At 38.9% G+C, this 25,546-nt stretch overlaps 1 protein-coding gene across 4 annotated transcripts in view; it reads left to right on the top strand.

The window, feature by feature from the left end:
• The first annotated feature begins 177 nt into the window (after positions 1 to 177).
• The window catches only part of samd11 (sterile alpha motif domain containing 11), a 76,034-nt gene continuing 50,665 nt past the window's right edge, over positions 178 to 25,546 (top strand). Inside the window, exons 1-3 of one of the 4 annotated variants that reach the window (XM_073813063.1) lie at positions 178 to 1,396; positions 2,320 to 2,411; positions 15,301 to 15,473. In XM_073813063.1, coding sequence (XP_073669164.1) covers positions 940 to 1,396; positions 2,320 to 2,411; positions 15,301 to 15,473 — 722 coding nt within the window. In that variant the 5' untranslated portion in view covers positions 178 to 939. Of the gene's footprint in view, positions 1,397 to 2,123; positions 2,144 to 2,319; positions 2,412 to 15,300; positions 15,474 to 25,546 lie in introns of those variants that run through there. The other 3 variants (XM_065285852.2, XM_065285850.2, XM_065285853.2) reach the window with 3 other exon arrangements.

The following is a 25,546-nucleotide window of genomic DNA, read 5'->3' as shown; positions in this document are numbered from 1 at the left end:
TGATCGTAACTAAACATTGTTTACCACACATCTGTAATTGAATGGAAAGTCTAACATACAGCATATTAAATGTTTTCTTTGAACTTCTTGCGGTGACTGGAAATAGTGACGCCTCTTCGTCCGTCGCGGACCCCCTTCAGGTTGGTCGCGCTCTCGCTGCCTCCGCTGTTTAAATGGGCCAAGTTTGAGAAGCGGCGGAGAGTGCAAATCTTGTTTGGTCTGGGTCTGTGAACTAAAGCGTGACTTTAACGACGTATTAGGGGTTAAAAGAACGAGCGAGAAATAAAAGTGCCATTTGCACCATGCATCAGTTCCTTTGAACTGTTGAAATAAGGCGCTAAGAGAAAGCATAATTGTTTCCCATCTTCGTCAGATATTAAAATGCTCCAAGCCAGACTGGCTTACGCCCCTTTGTGCATGTATTATTAAACTTTAACGTGGACAAATCTACATATGTATCGTTTATTGTGTGTAGGCTATTAATACATCGATGCCCTTTTTACTTTCAGGACGTAAAGAAACTTAAAACTGGAGTTGACGGGGAAATAAACATATCGGAGTTGCCATATAGGTGTATTTTAAGGACACTCTTTGAATGCACTGAAGAGGATAAACAATCATTAAACAATCATGTTATCCGTTCATATCTGTTGGAGATGTCAGGTGTTAGTCCGATTAGATGTGGTGGGCAGGAGCGCGGGGAGACCCGTCATGCGAGCAGTGCACTGAGGAGAAGGGCTATAGAGAAGACTGAAGTGTTGAATGGCAATCTGTCGCTGAACACACGCGATCTCCTGTCAGCCAGCGACGCGGGAGACGCGCGTCAATCGCCCCGGCGCGCTTGGAAGTCTTAAACTCGTCAACTCCGTAAAGACGGACATAAGTTTGGACGCGCGAACTGCTAATCGCTCGTTACCGGTGCGCTGCGCTTTGGATAACATGCCTGCCATCAAAAAGGAGAGATTGGATGGAGAAGACATGGCATTAGCCGCCTTCAACCAGTCCGAATACCTGGCCCCTTTAAATGCCACCGCTATCCCCGTGGTGACCCCTCATCCGCCGCCGTACGACCACATTTTCGCCCATCATCACCGCGCGTACTTGGATCTTCACGACCGCGCGCTGCATCAACAGCACCTTCACCATCACCCGGACGATTTCATGCTGGAGAGATTCTCATCTATACCGGACTTTCAGCCGTTTTTCGATAACGGGGAGCCTTGTATCGAAGTGGAGTGCGGGGAAAACAAGGCATTACTTTACATTAACAAACTGTGCCAGGGCAGCAAAGGACCTTCCATCAAATACCGGGGTGAGTGGCTCACCCCAAACGAGTTCCAGTTTGTGAGTGGAAGAGAAACAGCCAAAGACTGGAAACGAAGTATAAGGCACAAAGGTAAGTCGGGTCCATAGCTGTCTGTTTATGTGTTACTTTAAAACGACGCGATGTGTTGATTATTTTGGGCTGTGTCGTGTTGTTGTTTTTGGAAATAAAGGGTTACTACTTTAGTGAACATGAGAAGAGCGCACTTTTTCTCTGCCTTTACACTAGCTGTTTTTCATTTACACAAGTGGTGTGCGTAATTTTGCGATTATCGGGCAATTTTATACAGGTATATTTACATTAAAGTTATTTTTAAATAAACTATAAAAGCGCTAAACGCAATACATTAATACAATGTTTTGTAAAGCAGCGGAGTGGATCTGGATTATAATACAGCGGCATACTTTCAAGTAGGCTTGGATTAACCAGTTTGTGTTTACAAAGATTTTAAGCTGTATAGTTTTTTTAAAAAACATTTCTAGATAACAGCAAACTTGAAGGTGTTACATTTTATGCAATAACTGATAAACCTGAGCTGTTTCGCTTCGCTTTTGCAAGGGTTACATGAGTTTATTATCGGGGTTTCATGTCTCCTTTTGAACTGTTTATTTTTGTTAACAGACTTGTTTTTTATACGTGAACTCGGTTAAATCCGTGACAGCACATAGTGATGTTGACTCCGAGTATCACTTTTGTTCACCTACATGAGAAAAATGACCTTTTTAGACACGGTTTGTTGCACGGTTATAGTGTCGCGTTATGCTAGGATGAGTTTGACAGATGGCTAGATGAGTTCAAGAGAGATGCTTTTTTAACGTGGTAAGGTGCAGGAACGTTCATTGCTGAATGACTCTTTTATTATTTTAATGACCCTTTTCGCCTCATGTTATCTGATTGTTCAATATTTTTGCATGGGATGATACATTAATAATAATCCTAAATATTACTAATAGCCTTATTCCAACCTTATATTTTTAAAATACTTATTTTTTTAGGGAAAAGTCTGAAGACACTTATGTCCAAAGGGATCTTACAGGTACACCCTCCAATCTGCGACTGTCCTGGCTGTAGGATTTCATCTCCTGTGGTAAGTTTACAATTCACATTACTGCTTATGGGTTGTTTGCAATGACTTAGTTGTGTATAAGTTGTGTAGCACAAATAATTTCCTTTACCTAGAACTTAAATTTAATTAACGTTAGGCTACAGAAAGGCAAAGTTAGCATAAATGTATGTTCCACACAAAGCATGAGAAAACTCTTATGTGGATAGTTAAGCAATGGACAAATGTGACCCAACGAAAACACAGCTAAAGTCATTTTTTTAGATTCACTGTTTTCTACATAAAATCATCTTACATAATGAAATTAACTTTTTGTAAAAATATGACTGATATTTTTTATTTTGACTGAGTAAGGCCATGTCCAAGATTGAAATTATAGTGAAATTAATAGTTGAAATCAAACTTTAAAGCTCATTATCTCATAATTTGATTTCTTCAGCCTGATTTTAACAGGCAGGGACTCAAATGCTGATGAATTATATGGTTTTCTGTGTTTTTCTCTGCATCACTTTGAAGCCATTCAGGACACTGACTCGCTGTACTGTCAGGGTTTTTCTCAGAAAGTAAATAAAGACCACGTACAAGGAATTGTGATATGTTTGGTTGCTTTGGATTGTTGGATCAAAGCTGAAGTATAAGGTCAAGATGCTTAAGCATAATTTGACACGGTATTCTTTATTTTCTCATGTTTTGGTCATGTAGAAGACAAAATTAGTATCTGTGAAGCTCATGGGAGTAGTTGACAGATTCACTTGAGGGCAAGTTTAGAGATTTTTTTATGTGACTTTATATGGCATGGCAAGTTAATGAGTAATATTATTGTCTTATATATAGATTTCTGTGTCTTTTATTCCCATTTTTTTATATCTTTCACCTGTATTAAATCAATCAGCACTGTTCATTGCGTGTGAAAGAATGCAGGCTAGTGGTTGGCTAGTTGCTGTATTTGTCCATGCAGTTGCTGTGTTTGTATCTGAACTGAGCGTGCCTGTTGCCACCTGTAACGGTTAATCTGGAAGGGGAAGGGCGTAAGAAGCTTACTGAGCTTCTGAATGCAGCTACCGGTGATTACTGAGCCAGCGACACACAAAGCGAAGGCACTTCTGATAAGCTGTAGGTGTTTGAGTGATGCAGGTAGTAAACTGTTGAGAAGGACCTGAGCCAGAGCCAGGAGAGATAAAATCCTAAAGGCTTAGATGTTTGTGGCCTTTACAGTGCCTCACACTGAGGGCGTCAAAATCTAATGGAAGCTGATTTTGAAGATGAGGCTAAGGAGAGTTGTCACTTGTTGCGTCCGGTTATTATTTTGTAATTTTTCAGAATTACATTAGAATTACATGATAACTTTTGATGTTCGTTTCTTTTCAATGCACCATTTCAGATTTGACTGTTTTCTAAGGTGATTACGGTTTTTGATCATCGCTTTGCACTATTTACGTGACCTTTTAATTGTTTTGATGTATTGCTGAGCAGAAGCAGTAGATGTAACCACTATGAATGCTTACTCAAAATGGCTTACTCAAAGATGTCTCTGCGGAAATAGGAAAAAATATTTTATCAAATTAATTAAAATGACACGCACCTTTAAGGGCCAGGCAGACTTCTGCCAAACTATGACCAGATACAAAACACATTCTTACTTTCTCACTAACACACTTAGACTTTCACACAAGATACAAATCTTCACACATATGAATGTTTCAGTACGCAAGAAATATAAAACATTAAGATTACAATTATCACCCCACACTCAAACTTATGCACACACTTTCCCTTTTACCCTACACATAGTCTGTCAAGAACACCATTGTGCATTCAAACAGTAGTAAAGTATTTCCAAAGCAATCCTAAAAAGTTAATATCCACCTTATAATACATTAATAAAATGTAAAATTAATTTGCATGATAAGCTGCAGGAAGAGAACAATGTATGTAGCACTAAGTATAATATTGTGTCATAGCTTTTAGCCATTTTTGATCTGTAAACCTTAAAGTATAGTCCTGTTTTAATGCATATGCAAGGGTCAGCGTACATTGCTTGTAACGCAAATTTAGTACTGTACGCGAACCGCCAAATTTTTGTAACCACTCATACTTTGTATGTGTAGGTCGCGTAGGCCCGTACAGGAGTATGTAGGCCATGAGAGACATTGCAATTTGTGACTTTTAAAGTACCTGGGCACACAACAGCAAGCAAGAGCAAATAAAAAAGTTATGTAGTAACATAGTGAATTTCTGACAGCTTTGAGACTAGTCACACATAAGAATGGTAAATATTTGTAAAATTTTTTTACTGTTGTGTGAATGTAACTTGTGAATTGGTTTCCCCAGGATTTAAAGAGACACCACCTTTTTTGAAAATATTCTCATTTTCCAGCTCCCCTAGAGTTAAATATTTCATTTTACTGTCTTGGAATCCATTCAGTCAATCTCCGGTCTGGCGCTACCACTTTTAGCATAGCTTAGCACAATCCATTGAATCTGATTAGAAAATTAGTATCGCGCAAACCCCCCCCTCCAAAGAGTTTAAATATTTTTCCTATTTAAAACTTGACTCTTCTTTAGTTAAATCGTGTACTAAGACCCACAGAAAATTAAATGTTGCAATTTTCTAGGCCGATATGGCTAGGAGCTATACTCTCATTCTGGCGTAATAATCAAGGACTTTTTTGCTATAACATGATATTACGATGATATTACGCAGCAGCCAAAAATAGTCCCCTTGGTTACTTTCAATAGCAGAGGACTATTTTCAGGCGCTGCTTAATATCATTGCGCCTGCTGCAGCCATGTTACGGCAGCAAAGTCCTTGATTATTACACCAGAATGAGAGAATAGTTCCTAGACTTATCTGCCTAGAAAATCACAACATTTAATTTTCTGTCGGTCTTAGTACATGATGTTACTACAGAAGAGTCAATTTTTAAATAAAATAAAATACCGAAACTCTTTGATCATTTTTGAGCGTGATGCTAATGATCTAATGCTCCAGATTTAATAGATTATGCTAAGCTATGATAAAAGTGGCAGCGCCAGACCCAGAGATCGACTGAATGGATTCCAAAACTCTAAGGAAGCTGGAAAATGAGTATATCTTTTTAAAAAAGTGGAGTGTCCCTTTAAGTAAAATCACATGTCCTAATCCCTTCTTGTTTTTCATAATGTGATATTTACGGAATTGCATTGAATCCAATGCGGGTCAATTTGACCCGCTCCATCAAAATCGTCACAAAAATCGAACACAATACAAGGGTTAAGTAAAATCACATGAAACAAAAAAATCATGTACAAGACGACATTGCAACATACTGATGTTAATTGTTTTTATAGACGATGAAAGCTTTAAAGGTCCTGCTTTTCTTGTGTTTTTAAAGCTTTGATTGTGTTTACAGTGTGCAATATAACATGTGTTCGTGTTTCTTGTGTAAAAAAAACGCAGTATTTTTCACACAATTTACTTATCTGTATACTGCTGTTTTCACTGTCCTAAAAACGGGCTGATGTCTTCCTTGTTCGATGAAGTCCCTCCTTCAGAAATACGTTGCGAGTTCTGATTGTGTAGTTTGTTTAGTGTGTTGTGATTCAACAGCAGCTTAGCTTAGCCAGAGCCGTTTGAGCTTAGCTGGCGACTGACGTATTCCTGTGGGCGGACTTAGGTCTAACACTCTTGCTTTGACGTCATTCACCGGGAAGTAAAGGGCTGTAGTCCAAACCGGCCGTTCGCTGTAATATATAAGAAGAAATATTGCTTGATCATTTGAGCTTTATCATTTTGCAGGTATTACTTATGCACTAACATTACACACTAACTAAAGTTTGAAAAATGAGATTAGGAAAAATGGGACTTTTAACATGTTGTTTTATGATTTTCAATCTTTCTGAAGTGATTTTGAATTGCCTTTATTCTCTTCTTTTTCTTTTTAGCAGCTTTTTCAAGTTTTCCATCTCGGCTCCACTTTTAGTTCATGAGTTCACATTTAGTTTAGGTGCGATATGGGTCTGTTACCTTTGTCCTGTTTATGGTTTGTCGTGAACTTCTTTACAACCTCCTGCTAATCGATTCTATGTAGATAATGAAGAGCGCTTGATGATATGGAACCGTTGTTTGTATGTGTGGATGGATGGATGATTGTGTTGTTGTTCCTTTAAGAGTCAGAGTCATTCAGCTGGCTTGGCTGTTGTCTCCCAGGAGAAATGTGCTTCCTTTCCCTGTTTTTTTTAGCGGAACTAGTGGAGGCTGGCAGGAAATTACACTCCGCTCCGTCTCGTAAATATCTCGTCGAATCTGGGCTTCCCCCCACCACGTCCTGGGTCAAAGGAGGGGGGTTGGTTGGGAATCAAGCTGGTTTAAAATCATGGAGGGTGATATTGCAGTCTAAACATTGCTCATGGTCTTTCAATGGGAAGAGCAATCTTAAAAAATTATAATGTATTTATTTGAAAGCTACCAAACTTTGTGAAGCAGGAAGAAATGGCTAAACCAAAAATAATAAATGTATAATAAGGTATTATTATTTACTCATCCTCATTTCATCCACATACAGTAGGATTTTATGTTTTTTTATTATTCTCTCATAATTTACTCACCCTCGTGCCATCCTAGTTGTATATGACTTTCTTTCTATCAGTTTCTTCACAAACAAACAATTTTATATTAACGCTTTCCCGCCAGCATTTAAAAAAAAAAAGTTACCAGCCAGCGCCATCGTTTTTCTAGCCTGACTACGTCAGACTTTGTACTTCCGCTAAATTTCATTACGCTTCTGTACTCAGTCTGAGATACCTCCCATTCAAACCGTTTTCCTCAGGTCTCGAAACAACCGGCGAATCAATGAACAGAGGGCGGGCTGAGAGCTGTGACGTAGACGCTAAGTGCCGAATGTACGGTTGTAGTTTGTAGTGGACATGGAGGCACAGAAAGCTATTTGCTCTGTTGTGGAGAACCGGCACTTGCCAACTTAATCCCGAACAAGAAAAGTGTTTGTTAAACATTTTGAATGGAGATTATGTTGTTGCCCTACTCCCGACAGGTTTTGGGAAAAGTTTAATTTATCAACTATTATCGATCGTCAGCGAGAAACTGTGTGCAGCACAGCTTGACGTGCACAACAATCGAGATATCATGGAAGGAAATTTCATTGTTCACAGTTAATGGTGGAGGACGCGTGGGCAAACATTCTTTGGTGACGTTCCTGATTAACCAGAAAAAAAGGTAGGAAGATTTAATTTACATATGGTGATGGCCGTCTGGTGGAAGAGTTTGAGAGGAGAGAGGGGCGTTCCTCCACTTAGACGTGGGTGGAAAGACACCGTAAGGATAGTGTTCAACTAGCTCTGGCCCGATTTACTTTACATAATCTGCAGAAGTCGTTCATAGCCATGTTAACTTCGGTATTTCGCTCGATGGGTTTGTTTTCACATCATGCGTGTGTTTTACAGCAGAAATTTGATGCGGCTGAGCTGGCGCATAACGCACATCATATCCAAACGTTATGTGATTGGCTTACGTTTAGACCAATGATTTTAAACTTCAGACAAGCCCCTCCCACGAGAAGGAAAACGATTGTCAATTATGCCCAGCCAGACTCTGTCTATGAAGCGAAGCAAAATAGCAGAGGATGGTTCTACCAGGCTATCGTTTTTCATGATTTTCACAAAAGTTTAATGCCTTCCAGAAAATGTTCTTCTTTAAAATATTTAAACATACAATTTATCAAATAAAAGAACAGACCATCTGCTTTAAAAAAACAAAAACGTTTCATCCTATCTTCATTAGTTCTTGTTGTATCACCTCTCAAATATAAATATGGTTAGGTTTCTTCAAAAACACCAAATTTTAAGCAACAAGCTGAAATATTTCCATTTTTGTGATAGACTTTTGATAGAGATCAGATTCAAAGCGATCCTCAAAACATACACGGACATACAGCTGTTTGCCCTAGGGCGATACTCCTGGGTTTTATAAGTTGCGAAACCTTGTGGTTAGTAGCGGTATTACAGATTGCCGGAAATTGTTGGCAGGGAAACGTTTCTTTTTTTAATTGACGAGTTAACTTGTCAATGGTGGGGAAAGAGTTAAAATGCCATCTTAAATTCAATTAAATACAAGTAAATATGGCAAAGCTCCAAAAAGAACATCTATTCATAATTAAAGTAATCAAAACGACCTATTAAAGTAAGCGAAATGATACATAAATCAGAAAAAATATTGATATTTTTATTTAGCGATCAATGCACTGCATATCCATAGCACCATAGAGATCACTATACACAATTTCAGCCTCAACAACATAAACAAACAGCTTTGTGGACAAAATGCAACTTTCAGCAGACTTCCACATATAATCATAACAACAGAGTCCTTTTACAGTAGTTTATGTCTGATAACATGGAAATAAATGACAAGTAAATTACCTTTGGATATATATTATATCTAACACGTATTTAGGCACATAACGTTGCGTGTGTCCGTTGAAACCATCCATATGGTGGCACGTCGATAAAAACAAATCTCATTAGCTCTCATGTGTCACGTGACAAAACATGCATATGATAAGTCACAAAACATGTGAGAACCAGTACGATTTGAATTAAATAAACTTGTTAACCAATGCCTGATAAAGGTCAGTGGACCAAATGTTGCTTTATAGTGTGTAGGAGTATTGATCACAAGTATTGATAGTGTGCGGGATTGCATCTATTTATATTTTAGATTCAACAGTGTTGTTGGACCATTTTTCCTACGCACCTATCAAGTTTGTGTTGATTAAATAAATTAACTTAACATTTTTTACAAATGTGCTGTTTTGCTTCAGAGCACAAATATAAATCCACTGGATTAATTTGCATTACTTTAATGATTGCCAATTTGCTTCCCATATGAGAAAACACGCATATAAAAGTGCTACATAGTCTTAATTTGTTTTAAAGAGGACATATCATGAAAATCTGACTTTTTTCATGTTTAAGTGAAATAATTGGGTCCCCAGTCCTTGTATCAACCTAGAAAATGTGAAAAATAACCACCCATAACCAGTTTTGGTAAACCATTCTCTGCAAGCATGTGAAAAAATAGGTCATTGAAATTTGTCTCCCCTTGTGATGTCAGAAGGGGATAATACCACCCCTTAATCTGCACTATCCAACCACGGCACTGCCATTTAGTGCGGAGATCAACTCATTTAACGGGATATTTTTTGCTCACACCTACAAAGTGCCAATTTTAACATGTTATTATAAATAATCTATATGGTATTTTGAGCTAAAACTTCACATACATACTCTGGAGACACTGACATTTGTTTGACATCTTAAAAAAGTCTTGTGAGATGTCACCTTTAAAGTCTGAAAAAGTTTACCTACACATTTTAGACTCTGCTATATGTTAAAAGCAAAAAAGTAAGATTGCAATAAGTTTGTTTTTACCCGTTTTCTGCCACTACACATGCAATGACACGTAGCACGTATGTGCAAACAGTTTATTCGCAGAGTCATTCAGGTGTTAACTGCATAATTCTAATTCACTACAGCTGCGTTAATGGCAGCGCAGTTAGACTGGGATATTTTCTCTGCCGAGCGTGTGGTATTAGGTGAGGTTTGACAGCGTAGGCCAACGCTCATTTGGCAGAGTGTTGCTGGAGGGCTGGGTACGAGCAAGAACGGGGGGCTGACGCCATACAGTCTCACAACGGCTCCCTCACCGCGGGGGGTTAGACAGCAATGTGTGCGTGCGTTGGTGCGCCGTACGAGGGTTTGTGTAGCGCCGTGTTTGTATCCCTCACATGGAGCCGAGGCTATGCTGCTATGGCAACGGCAGGATCCCTCCTCAGGACAGCAGCAAGCAGCCAGGCAGTCTCCGCAGTGCGTTGCATTCATGAATTAACGCAAATTAGAGCCCGCTAGAAAGCCGCACCAAACTCACAACAGGCTTTTTCCGTTGATTTCATTAGGTGTTTTTGTTTCAAACTGTGACGCCGCTGCCGCCGAGACAAACGTTTTGAAGCCCACTAACATCTGCAGATCTTTTCCCCTACTAACAGGTGTAATTTTCGTTTAATTTAGTTAAAATCGATCACTTATCCTTCAGATCATATTGAGAAATGAATTAGGAAAAATGGTCACTGAAGTTTAAGGAGTCGCTACAGGAACTAAAGGTTTACGTGTGTGTGTGTTGGTATCAGATAGGCGTGCCTGTATGGGTGTTGGTGGGAAAGGTACTGCGCTTATCTGTCAGCTCATGCAGCTGCTCATTACAAAGCCACTGTGGCTATATATGAACACGCTCCTCCCAAATGTCACTTTTTACGTACAGCTGACCCACTTCTGTTTAAATGCTATGCGTTCACTGCTTCAGCATGGTTTTCACTAAGGGATAACATTTGTAGATATGGATTATATCTGATTAGTGTATATGTATATATGGTATATAAATCAAATGCATTTTGAAAGTTTTTGGGCAGATTTTATGTGGCCTGAAGATTTCTGCTCTTCTATTCTTGGGTCCAGCTCCTTTTAGGTCTCTTGAGATTGTGGTGGAATCGTAACCTGTCCATAAAACTCATGTGGCTGTCTTTTTTGAAAGAAGGGAAGGGGGTATCAAAACACAGGCAGAGTGATCTTGGCACGCATGGTTGGACTGCCACTGACCTCCCTGCGCTGGGGAACGCTTCACTGGGCTGACACAGCCGGCTCACCCTGCGGGTCGGAGGGAAGTTGGTGGGGGTTGTTCTGGGTTGGATGGGGTGGCACTGCTTTTCAACTCTTTTCTACTTCCTACTGTATATAAACCCCAACGGTATTACTACTTTTGTTGTGCATGCAACTTAAAAACTAAAAGTCTACTTAGTGTAGCTTTTACATATTGGCCCATATTGGAAGGTTGTTTGCTCCGGCGTGGTTTGCCCACTGCATGAATGAAGTATTTACCTTTCTCTTCTCCATGTTATCCAGTGTGGCAAAAGATTTAGGTAGGTACATTAAACCCCCGAGCTATAGCAACCCACATGCCCCCACCCTCAGCTTGTGCCAAGTCTGCCCAGCGTCCCGCCTCCACACTTACGCACAGCATGGTTGCAGCGCACAGAGACGCACACAGACGCACACACAGAGAGGTTAGAGCAGACAGACGCGTGACTCATTAGGCATTCGTTCCCCGGGGACAGTGCTGCGGGAGCGCGCCACAGCTGCAGGAATGTCATGAGCCGCTGCTTCTTTGCGCATGTGTGTGTGTGTGTTGATGCATGTGTCTCTTAGCAGAAGGCCAACACACCTTTCTGGAAATGCTGCGCCAAGAATACGTCTCTCGGCTTTCCCATAACATCCGTACTGTCGAGTCTGAGCCAACATTATAAACACCCTCAGAAATCAAACAGGTTATAAAGCACGATAATAAGCATATTAAGTGCATCGTTCTTTAATGTTATTGTAATTGTAAGGGATGTTTACACAGTAATGATAAGTCACATTTACAGCGATTCGGCACATTTTTACAGGCAAAGTGTCTTTTTTTATGATAAAATGTGTCCTTGCTCTATAGAGTTTAGTGTGACATTGAGCCAACTTGGCTTGTTTTGACTCTTTCAGGACAACCTTGCTTAAGCAATACGATATGAGAGATGGCCATACATCTTAAAGGATTAGTCAATTTCTTAAAAAAATCCAGATAATTTACCCACCACCATGTCATCCAAAATGTTGATGTCTTTGTTCAGTCAAGAAGAAATTATGTTTTTTGAGGAAAACATTCCAGGAGTTTTCTAATTTTAATGGACTTTAATGGACCCCAACACTTAACACTTAACTCAACACTTAACAGTTTTTTTCAATAGAGTTTCACAAGACTCTAAAAGATCCCAAACGAGGCATATGGGTCTTATCTAGCAAAATTATTGTCATTTTTGACAAGAAAAATAAAAAATATGAACTTTTAAACCACAACTTCTTGTCTATCTCGGTCCTGTGATCCGCCAGCGCGACCTCACGTTATACGTCAAGAGGTCATGGATGATGTATGCGAAACTACGCCCCAGTTTTTACAAGTGTGGAGAAAGAGCACCGCTCCAACGTTATTGTATGCCGAATTATACTAATGAATGTCTTTGTGTCAGTTTATTGTTTAAAATGGTCCGCAAATGTGCGTTTCATATATGTAACACGTGACCTTTTTATGTCACTACGCAATTACGTGAGGTCGCGTGGGCGAATCACAGGACCGGAGATAGACGAGAAGTTGTGGTTTAAAATAGCATTTTTTTTTTGTCAAAAATGACAATCGTTTTGCTAGAGAGGACCCTTATGCCTCCTTTGAAAGTCTTTATAAAACTGTTAAGTGTTGCATTAAATGTTAAGTGTTGGGGTCCATTAAAGTCCATTAAAATGAGAAAAATCATGGAATGTGTTCCTCAAAAACATTTCTTTCTTCTCGACTGAACAAAGAAAGTCCTTTACATTTTGTATGACATGGTGGTGAGTAAATTATCAGGATTTTTTTTTTAAGAAAATGGACTAATCCTTTAAGGTTGGATGTAACATGCAGTGGGTTAAATTCACATACGATATTTTACGATATAAACAACTTTGTTGAACAGCTGCAATTGCTTTGTATATTTTAGCATGCCTAATAATAGATCAGATTCGCTGACCAATTAGCGTCCAAAAAATGATTGTTTGTTTATTTTTTTCTTTGCTCCCACTTGTGAGGTCTTTTCTGTGAGAAAATGTCTTCAAACTTTTGGGATTTAAGACTGCAACACTGAGTCGATTACTCACCGTTTGCGGTTTTGTATTTGTGTGTCTGTGTGTGTGTTTTTGTACAATTGTAAATATAACTTAGCCCCCATTGATGGGCAGACATAAACTGTGGGTGGGCTTATTCATAGAAATGCTGCTCAGAGGAAATTCATATTCAATATTTTTTTCCATCCCTGAATGACAGCGTGTGTGCATGTGTTCGTATGTGTAGGCAAGAACTGAAGGCCAGTTTTTTTATGTTTTTGTTTTGACACACCCTCCCTCTGTGCGGAAGTGTTACCGGAAATAGTGTGCAGTCGCCCCCGGTTCTGCGTCAGTTACGCTGAATAGAGCGAGGGGGACGTACGGGGGCTTTCCGGGAGAAGGGCGATGGGGGTTGGTTGGGGAGGAATGGGGGTAGGGAGGTGTGTGTGAAGGCCTGTCTCGGCTGAGGCCATGTGTGTAACAGCCGTCTCTCAACGCCAACTTTATCTGATTAAACAACAGTATTGCAACTTACAAACTGGTGCATTTCTTATGCGGCTCCTAGTGGCTTTAAAACACACTTGCTGCTGAAATATAATGTCTGAACTTGACATGTATAGGTTTGCGGTTTTGTGTTCACATCATTTCAAGTTTTGTGTCACTTTAAACCAAACTTTTTGGCATGCGGGCGGCCCCCTTGTGTAGAGTGAATCTCTTCACGCCCCCTCAAAAGAAAAATCATGACATAAAAAATCTCAAACTTAGAATTTGAATTAAACAAAACATATTAAATTATAAAATCTAGTGTTATTTTTTTGTGGTTTCACTGGGATTCCCCTGGCACCATCTTGCGACCGGCCCCCATCACTGGTTTAAATAACACTTGTAAATGTCCCAATCTCTCTCCATATGGGGCACAATTTTACATGGTGTTCTTGATTTTAGCATATTTTCTCAAATTGAAGCTTACAGTCATATTTAGACCATCTTTGTTGGTTGATTTCCCTTAAAATGGTTAGCGATGTGATTCTGTGGCGCCATCAAAACATTGTTTATATGACTATCCTGCAACACTGGTTCGATCAATTGCGTGCCCTTGAGGCGGGATTATATGTTTGTTCAGCCAATAGCAGGTAGGTGGAGCGTTCAGGAAACCCATTTGAAAACAATGATTTTCCATTCTATATTTCATTAGTGCCGAAAAAATTACACATTTCAGCGTTAAGTAAATTCAATTTTCTGAGAGATAGCACTGAGTAAAATCTGCTTTCTCTGCAAAAGTAAAAAAAAGGCAGTTGCTCATGAAAACAGTGTGTGCAGCCTGCCCATCCTCGGGGATGTTTTTATCTTTTTCGCCTTTTTTCCCCCTCCTTCTTTTAATGTATGCCACTTGAGAGAATCCAGAGGGGCTGCACCTGTTTGCCTCTTGGCTAGTCTCTCCACCTCCTGCCCTGGCCTGCCACTCATGCCTGGGCTCTTGTGGGATGCTCTGCATATGTGTATGCGAGCGTGCAAGCTTTGGGTGTGGAGGAAGGATAGCTCCGGGGCTCAGCAAAGTTTTTACAAAGCTGAGATGCAGGCGTGCTCGCACACACACACACACACACACATGCGTACACCACCCATTCACACAAACAGACTTTTTCAGTCGAAGATTTTCAAAGGGAACAGTCCTATACTGTTTTTCTCCTCTTTTTCTGTTTTCTTCTCTCTTTGCTCACGGATAGAGATGGAGACACAGAAATCTGCACTGACCCCTTCAGGTCACATTAAAGGTCGCCCAGCTTCACACACTAAACCCCGAGGGCCCTTCAGCCCCTTCATCCTTCGCTGTCTTTAGATGTCTGATGCGGAGAGATAGAGAGGGGGAATCACTATCACGTCTTAATTGCTCACCCATCCTCCATCAGGGGTCTCGTAGATCAGTGGTTTTTCCCTGTGCACGACTCTTGCTGTTCATTTTGGAATTCAGTGTGTGTTGTGTAACTCCGTTCTTTGTTCTGCCATGTTTTACTTCGGATTCGTGACCCACGATTCATGATTCATCATTTATTAGATTTAACTGCAGCTGGATTTAGTTGGTGCTCGTGCGGTTTTATTGTGTCATCCTGTGACTTGAGAACTTCATCACAGACCCAGTATGTACTGTATGAGGAAACCTCTTCCCATTTTCATTCTGTCTCTCTCTGTGCTCCTGCAGAACCGTGGGCGACTGGCAGAGAAACGCACCATCCCCTTGCCGCCAACACGGGTGCCCAAAAAGGAGCTGGCCTCGGTTTTCAGCAGTGACGACAGCGAGGGCAGTGAGAGGGCCAGCGGAGATCATGCAGACATCAAACAGGAGGATCTGCACTACACTATCATGAGAAAGAGGTGAGAACTTGTGTGTTTGTGAGTGGGTGGGTGAAAGCCAAGTGTCGATCCATGACAGGCATTGCTACAGCCAAACCTGGCCTGTGGAAAGGGGGTCAGCAGCCGGTACGACATGTAAGAAGATTTACAGACTATTTTCACACAAACATATATACTAATACACCCAAATGCACATATTTACTCTTCTGGCACATGACGACACACACAGGATGTGCCAACTCCATGTCCATGTGAGCGCACTGAGTACATAAATAAATATGAGGACTTCTCACCAACTATATAAAAAAGTTATAGTGTTGATGATGTGATCGCAGCCATGTGGCCACATCCTCAATGCTAAAGGTCTCATGTTTTAGGTGCTTATACCACCTGACACACTGTTCCTGTTAAAATTATATAAAGTATATTTAAAGGAAAACACCACCTTTTTTCAATATTTTACTATGTTCTTACCTCAACAAGACAAATTAATACATACCTATCTTTTTTCAATACGTGCACTTAATCTTTGTACAGCACGTCGTGAATGTGTTAGCATTTAGCCTAGCCGCATTCATTCCTTAGTATCCAAACAAGGATGAATTTAGAAGCCACCAAACACTTCCATGTTTTCCCTATTTAAAGACTGTTACATGAGTAGTTTAGTATGGTGGCACAAAATAAAACATGCCGGACTTTTAAGCGGATAAAAAATTAGAACTATATTGTATGGCGGAAATACACTTAGTTTGCAGCACTTGGACCTCATGCACAGTAATATTGACGCAAGTTTGAGCAAGAGGGGGGTGTAGTCAGGAGTGATGATGGTACACGCCGAGGTCGAGGTGCTGCAAACTAATTGCTCTTCCGCCGTACAATATAGTTCTCATTTTTTATCCGCTTAAAAAATTGCAATATTTTATTTTGTGCCACCATACTAACTTGTGTATCTACTCATGTAACAGCCTTTAAATAGGGAAAACATGGAAGTGTTTGGTGGCTTCTAAATTCATCCCTGTTTGGATCCTAAGGAATGAATGAAGCTAGGCTAAATTCTAACACATTCACAACATGCTGTGCAAACATGAAGTGCACAAATTGAAAAAAGAAGAGTATGTACTAATTCATCTTAATTGAGGTAAGAACATAGTAAAATATTGAAAACAGTGGTGTTTTCCTTTAAGAATGTAAGATACAGTATATTCAATATTAACCAAGTAAGGTCATGACAAAGATTTTAATTAAAGAGAATTCAGGGAATGAAATCAAATTTTGATGCTTCTAATCTTAAAATTAGATTATAAGACTGTATTTTATGTAAACTAATATTAATTATTAACAAAAAATGGGATCCATATGAACCTGTACAATGGCAATACGATTTTTTTAGACATGCCATGGTATAGTAGTAGCAGATAGATATATTTTGCCAATATTTGGTAAGTGCCTTTTGGACTACCATGTAAATACCATAAAATCAAAGCACCATGGTATTACAACAATAATATTTGAAAAGGTGGCATTAGGATGTACTTAAATATAGTAAAAATAACCTATGCTATCTTCACTCCTATTGGTAGCTAAAAACTGTAAAATTAGCCAAGACTGTAAGTATTAACAAAAACACATGCCGCAAGAGTTTATGAACGACAAGCGTTTCAATTTCTGCTGAGTTCTGCGCACACAGTGTGCAGTCCGTGTGGGCCCGGCTATAAATGTCTGGCTCGAGCAATTTAATATTGATGAGCTTGTTGCATAAAGAAAAGCACAGAAGATTTGCTCACCGCAAAAATAAAACACATGGCAACGTGCTACAAGTTCCACATCTCCAATCAATGCAAGGGAAATGAAGGAATTTTGTGTTCATTAAAGCTTCACGAGCTGTGTTTGGCCTCCCTCCTCTCTGGCACACAAGCCTAAAAAAGCTTATTTGCCTGTGGTCAGTGCAGCAGCGAGTTAAAAGCAGTGGCTAAAGCTATAGGGTTTCCACTAGCGTTTCGTTCTACCTAAATTCATTACAGGTGATAACTAGCCAGCAGATGTCAGCCCTGACAGGTGAGTCTGGGGAACCACATTTTTGGTCTTTTTTACTTAAGAACTTGTTGAAAAGATCAGCCTTTAGGGTTGTGATCTATTATTAAGTTTTCTTTAATCACTAGAGCATGTTTTTCTGCTTTGAGACCGTCTGAAGAGGGATACTTTATGTCTTCTGGTGATTTTTCAGTGACATTTTGAAATTAAGCATCAGCATCTGTTTCGCTGAAGGTTTTCGTTGGCGGCGTCTGGATACGGTGTTTTGGATAGTTTAATCTCCAGGAAACTTCAGTGCTTCTAATGAGAGGACTGAGAGAAGACTTACAGTATATTCTTTCTTTCAATAGCAACCTGGCTAAAAATGTCTATTAGCGTGGACCCTGTCAGGCTTTTCCTTAAACTATTTTTTGTGCATTTCTGTTCACATACACAGATATAAGATGCTTTGTGATGGCTGCAACTAGATATCTGCTTTTTCCTGCTGTTAATGGTGAGGAAATCGTACTGGTTGAGTCGGCTAAGAGGCTTGGGTTTATGCCCATTGGTGTTAAGCAGTAAATTTGGGTCATTACACAACACTGTTAGGATGTCAATCTCTGCCTTATACATACATGCAAGGTCATGCCGGCATTTAGTATAGAAGGGTCATAGCTGGATCGTTTCATTTTACGAAGCTCTACACCGAAAGCAGGGGCGGCTCATGACTGCTCTTCTGAGAGGCGCAAATTCAAAATATGTTTTCGGAGTGTCATGTGTGTTGCTCATGTTGCTCACGTTCACAAAATACACGCAAAACACTCCCTTAACAGTAAACTCTGATTATGCATGAGATTATGCGAGTATCTGGCAAACGCGAGCGTCTCTTTTATCATAAACCCTTTAGATGCGTCTGCAGCAGGCACTTATTTTGACAATACACGTGATGCACATAGGATCACTCGCCGATCACATATTTTGAAATTACGAACCACATACATCATGACGCCGGGCTTACATACATGTTGTGACGAACTTTGCATCGTGCGCCATCGAAAAAAGAAGTTTGTGAAGTCTTTGAAATTTAGATTTTCATAAAAAAAATCTAATGAAAATGAAATCCTAATTTAGTGACTCCATGACTTCTGTCTCCTTAAAAGAGTTCAAGATGTGTTTGGTGACAAGATAGGTCACATTAAATACTGACTTTTGCTTGAATCCATTTAGGGTTTTTTGCATTTTGTGTACATATTTTATTTGTATTTTAATAAAGAGAGCAAAACTAAATATACATGGTCATTTAAACTTTGCTAATACAACAAAGCTGGCGGTGCCTAAGACTTCTACACAATACTACAGTATATCAAATTCTGCAAACCTTTCCCCGTCGCTTTCTTTACTCAACCCTGAGCTGCCGACTCCTAGGAGCCACTTACCCTGTGACACAGAGAACGACGCAGAAACCCGAATGGCCGGCTAACGCTATTACAGAGATTTCCCCCCAACACTTCAGACGCCCGTGTGCGAAGACGCTAATGAATTTAAAGAACACTTATGACTAATATCTAGGGCTTTTACCCTGTTAAAGGCGGCGGACTGTGAGGAGCCTCGTCTCTCCTCTGTTCCGGGGCCGCTCACCTCATCCCTACTTTACTCAGATGAAGATCTGACCAGAGGAGATAATGGGATGTTCAATCTATGAAATTCAATTTCCATCGAGCTGGACTGGATAAGTGAGTTGTGGAGGGGTCTTAACAAATTGGATTTAGTCAATGGATGGTGAAGGATGGGGATTTCTTTTACGTTCGAACGTATTTACGCCTCATCATTGCAGTTTATATTAGTGTTGTGGTGGATTCGTGCGTAGTGTTTCTTAAGTGCAAATGTATCTGCTAATATAAACAGTATGGCACAAAAGTCTGAGACCACTAGTGAAAATGATTTTTTTTTTTTTTTTTTAAATAGAGATTTAAAATAATCTGAACATGAGTGTAGCAATTCGAGCTAAATTGAACTGAAAAAAACCCCCTGATGATCAGGATAAATTTTTTAAAATATGTACTTGAATAAGTTAATTTGATCTTCTGTGCAATGGCATTAACATTGTCAATGTCATAAAATTGCTGAATTTAAGAGTCCTAAATTTTTCTTTATTTGATTGTTTTTTATAGGAATTTGAATCATATATTTTTGTTATATTATCAGCCTTTGGCTGTATTTAATATTAGGACGTATGAATTTTTAACAAACATACCAGGAAATAATTGCAAATTTAACCATATCCAGGAGATTTTTATCCATGAGAAAACCCTTTATATCTTTTAATCAGATTAATGTTAATGGCTAGCATGTTTTCTGTGATTAGACCTCAGTCCCCTTGTATCCTACAGAGAAACAGACCTTAGAAGACGTGTAGTGCATTGGCTAAAGCATAGCACCTTAACTCAGCTTGATTTCACATTTTAAGGTTGAGGGTCTGCAGGTACTACTAGAATATCAGAATAGCAGTGTCACAGATTTACTTTTAAAGTTAGTTACTTTAAAAGGTTATTCAACTTTGAATTCAGATTCAAGTGTAACCAATGTTATGCTGGATATCATTAAAGGGGACATATCATGAAAATCTGACTTTTCCATGTTTAAGTGCTATAATTGGGTCCCCTCCCCAGTGCTTCTGTCAACCTAGAAAATGTGAAAAAGATCAACCCAATAACTTAGTTTTGGTAAACCATTCTCTGCAAGCATGTGGAAAAAATAGGTCATTGAAATTTGGCTCCCCTTGTGATGTCAGAAGGGGATAATACCGCCCCTTATTATGCACTATCCAACCACAACACTGCCATTTAGTGTAGAGATCAGCTCATTTGCATTTAAAAGAACACACCCAAAAACAGCACATTTTTGCACACACCTACAAAGTGGCAATTTTATGGTATTTTGAGCTAAAACTTCACATTCTGGAGATATCAAAGATTTATTTTACATCTTAAAAAAGTATGTTCTCCTTTAAGAATAATTTTTAATGATCAAACATGATTATATTTACTCACTTTAAAATTGATGCTGCGAGTTAAAACAGACAAGAATTTCTTCCTCAACTGAATCAATTTCTGAATACAAAATCTGTAATTTTATATCTGTGTTTTATATTTCTTTAATGAGATTAGACATGTGATAAAATTGTATTAAAGTACAGGTGAGAGGAACATAAGAAGCGTTTTTCTTATTTTCCCCATGGTGACGTATATCCGAGTGAAACGGCTTCTGAAATGCAAAATGGTAGGCGGGACTTGAATTCGTCCATCGAGAACTGATTGGATCGTTTGAAGTTGGGGCATGTTGCTATTTGCTAATCGCTGCGTTTTTTTCCCGGACCCTGTCCACCTGGCATATATGATCGTTTTTAAGGACGGGAGGTGATTTGCAATATTAATTTAAGATTATGGTGGCACATGAATAAAAAAAAGACACTCACAGATAAGTAAATCATAAAAAAATACCACAATATTCCAAAACAAAACAGTTTTTTATTTCAGTTTCTTTGCGACTTTAAGCACCGCCTGGCATACACATACCCCTGGTTTGAAATCTGTTAAATTCATAGACATTAGAAAAGCATGTTAAATACAACCACATGCATCGTCAACACTCCTGTTTAAAAGAATTGACACTTTAGTAGTAAAAATTTGCAAGTATGAGATGTAATCATAGTCTTCAAGGTCATACCAGTTATTTCCTGAAGCCTACCTGAGCATAGTCAAGTGTGTCAACACCAGGGCTTTGAGAGAAGTGCTGACTGCTTGTCTGGGTCATTACCGAGTAACCATCATGGATTATATAAGATAGTATACTTACTCAGAGGACACCCTGTGAGAAAGGCCTCAAATTTTTTTTTACTTTGCTTTATTATGCTGCATGTAATAGCTAATATACAGTAATCTGTTTTGTTAAACCGACCGGCCCTCATTTATTCATTTACGGATCACTGTATCACATTTTTTGCTCATTTTTATTATTCGTCGTAATCCATAGAAAACACTAAATGTAGTAACATAAGTGGATTACTTGAAGCAGGGGAGGAGGATTCCAAGTTGGTGGACCCTCCCATTCTGCATGAGGGACAGCGAAAGCAAAGTAAATCGGACAGCTGTTGCACCTGCCCGCGTAGAAATACTGCCCGACTTCCCCTGGGTTTTTGTGGCTGCTTTTGAATTTCCTCGACCTGTCTGTGTTTAGCATTAAAAGCATTGTCCAGCAAGGCTTTCCGTCATCTCCTCTGGTGGCTGTCTGGAGCTGAACATAAGCAACCAGCCGGCCAGTGGAAATCACCTGGTCATAGTCTCAGGACCGAAGCCAACGCAAACCAGGTTCTGTGGAGCACTGTGATTGGCCAGGGTCGTAAAATGCTGGTATGTACAGTCAACGACAGCGCATTTTGATCTGATACTTTAGCCGTTTCTTAAAATTGTTGAAAATTTGGACATTATTTGCCTTAAAAGCAGTGTTTGTTGTCATCTAGCGTAAAGATCGGGAAATTTGGTTCAACTTATGTACACCAGACAAAATACTAGACTTGCATGTTTACAAAAAAATGGCTAGTAGCCAGACTGTGCATGATTTTCTTGTAAAGATATTTTAACACTTAATAAGGCTTTATGATGAAATCTTACCTAGCATAAAACATGCTGCAGATCAGAATATCTTACCATTCTTTTAACACATGGCTGATGTTTGGGTGGGACGTTATTATAAAGACCCACAGGTTTAGTAGATTAATTCATATTCAATCCATTTGTGTGGTCCGTCGTAGCTCCGCTCTCAGACCTGAGGAAATGATGTGTACTCAAAAGCTGACCTCAAATGATGTGACCGTGTGCTCCATTCATTCATGTCTGTTTTGTTAGGGCATTCCCCTATGCAATTTTGGAGCACTGCACGACACATTGCTGGGAAGGGGACATGATGCTGTAGGATTCCTGGAAAGAACCTTGTCTTTAAGCAGTAATTAGTGGTTGGGTTTCAGTTCTGGAACTTATAATGTCCAGACCGAAGTGCGTTTTGCAGTTTACAACTTTACAGGAAAACTGTTCTTTGAAGCCCCGTTAGAAATGGACGAATGCATCCGGGTGATTCTCACGAAATCCAGACTTAAAAGGTGTTCAGAATCAGATTTTTTGTTAAAAGCCTTTGAAGCCAATTTTTTTGCACATATAAGATTAAGGTCTGAACTTACTATAACCATTATTTTTAGAGGATTTAAATATTTTCTATAGAATTATTTACATTTTTTTAGATTATCATTATTAAAAAGTATCATTACAGCAACATGATATTACATTAAATATATGCACTTACAAACTCATGTTTCGGTAATGAGAACTAAAAAGTTGTCTAGGTACTATGACAAACAAAATTTCAACTTTTATCTGGAGAGAGAAAAACTGCTTACCTGGTAGCCATCTTGAGTGTCACAGTCAATTATGTCCCTTCCAACTATTTTTTTTAAATGTTAGTTCCTTGAGGGCTTAAACAATAATTGAAAATGGTTGTGGAGGATGAGAACCTTTTTCTTGGATACATTTATATTCCTTATTATTGTCTCTACATTTACCAATGATCACCAAATACCACGTTTCTTTACTGTAAATGTTTATAGTATAACATGCACTGAAGCTTTTTATTGTTTAGATTTTTTTATTATAAATATTTCCATGTCAAAGAACCAAAATCCAGTCATGGACACATTGCGGTAATTAAAATGTTCCCCTTAAATGTGAAAAAAAATGTTTTTATAATGTCATTTGAAATCATGTGCAAAATAGTTCATGAAGAGATGTTTATAACTGTATGCTTCATATTTTGATACTCTTACTTTGGATTTACTTTTTTATCAAAATGTTTCACGACACCTCAAAAGTCAAATTTTGCGAGAATCACCCATCCCGGTATATGAACAACAGCTAAGGAAATCTATAATTTTTTACTTGCTTTATTGGGGTGCATTTTACTTTTATTTAGATATCAAAGGATATTTCAGATTAAGATAAAATATTAATCAAAATAATTCAAATGTAACACTTAGGGTGTAGTTGCACCAGACTTGGGCCATCTTTTAGCTTAAGTTTTTCAGTCGTCCATTGAATGTTAAAAATTCTGTTGAATATAAAGGTGTATTGCATATTTATCAAATTTGTTTGGCATTGTGAGTCGGTTTAAAAACATAAATGTAGTGTGGCCGCACTAAACGCATATTTCAGCTGACTGCAGTGCCCAAGCAATGCAAGTGAAACAGCGAAAGTTAAAACAGTAAAGATGCTTTAATCATGTGTTGTTTTTCTGTTAGCATCACCTTTGATTCACTGCACATCACAACCACATCAGTTAATCAATGTCATTAATGTCACGAGTAGCGAGGGCAGCTGTCTTTAAACAGACATATCACTAGACATCTATCTCACAGCTTTCGGGCCTTTTCACCCTTCAAATTTTCTAATTATCTAACACCACAAAGCAACGTTCGATGTGGCAAAATAAAAATTTGCTTCTACTTTTCTGGGTTTCCGCAGGCTTATCGACCTCCCATCAGTTTTTGTGAGGCAGGAACAACAAGAAAGCTCGAGAGAATGCACTGCACTCTCATTTATTTATGTATCTATTTCGATATTTATTTATTGCTCCCCTCGCTAGTTACGGCCCGGCCGCTTGCTTCGAGTATGAGCAGAATAACAACTGATGTTTTTTTCTGTTTAAAAACAGAGAGAAATATTGATTTTTTTTCTTTTCTTTGCAAAGATTTTTCTAGCTACTCTAACATAAGTATACTTTTTTACTTCGAAAGTGCATTGTTCACTGTATGTGTTTGAAACAAAATGGGCATTTATATAAATGCATTAACAATTTAGGACTGTGAAAGGAACGGCTACATTTCGGCCTAAGTTATTAGTTTAGATGTCTATGACTTTATGTAAAATGGAGACATCTCTCCACATGGTTTCTCACCTTCTGCTTGGCACTGATTTGTGTGTGTGTGTGTGTGTGTCAGGGTGAGACTATCAATGCTATGTTCAGTAATGGTGTAAGCCCTGGCGTCAGGATGCCCAGTCTGCCAACTCTCTCCATGTGACCTCTGTTTCTGGCGCCAGCCTGTGTCTTCTGTGTCACCGCAGGGGCACTTGTGTTGGCACTATCTCTCTCTTGACACACTCGCTGCCATGAGATGTTTTTTTTTCTAAAATGAAACGTAGTTCCCTATGTGGAATCAAATGTGTCACACATTACATTAAGGTACATTAAGGTTTTATTTTGTGGAACACAATCATGTTTTGAAACATTTACTGGTTGCTCTTTTCTGTGCCATTATAATGAATGGGGACTGAAGCCCACAACTCCAAACAAAGGTGGTAAGAAATAAAGTAGTTGTAATGACTTCTTAGCTATTTTCTAAGTTGTCTGAAGCCATGCTATTTTTTATGTTGTAAAACATTCACTGACAATGAAAATCATGTGGCTATATAATATAGATATAAATATAGTACAGCTTCAACAACATTTGAATCTCTGCTCAAACAGAGTCAAGCAAAGCTCTGCACAGGTGTGCACTTGGTTTTCTCCATGTTTAACCACAAACCCTACTCATAGACCTGATGCTCCTGTATCAGACGCATGTCAAGAACAGATGGAAGTGCTTTTAGCAATGCATTTGAGCGCTGTGGTGAGGAAATGCGTCTGCTACCAAACAACACAGTTGATGCAAAAACTTTTATCTTTTTGGCATCGGAAAGATCTTCTGCTGTTCGTTGTGGTGTCACAGATTTTGATGTCTTTGTAAAGCATTGACTGCTTTGAATGCACCTGATTCATGCTTTGCTGGCGATATCTGATTTTAACTTCAGCAGCAGAAGTTGTTAAGAGTTTAAAGTTGGTTAGTTCAATTCATGTTCGTAATTCAGTTCAAACGGCCTGTTTCAGTGAATCGATTCATAGCTCGGATACAGTGGGATGTTTACGTCATTAAAATGTTTAATGAATGTCATATGATTAGAAAAAAATTAATGTTAAATGCATATTAAAAATTGTTTATAAGT

Source organism: Paramisgurnus dabryanus, chromosome 21 (assembly GCF_030506205.2).
Source record: "Paramisgurnus dabryanus chromosome 21, PD_genome_1.1, whole genome shotgun sequence".
NCBI lineage: Eukaryota > Metazoa > Chordata > Actinopteri > Cypriniformes > Cobitidae > Paramisgurnus > Paramisgurnus dabryanus.
This window is presented reverse-complemented; position numbering and strand designations above follow the sequence as displayed.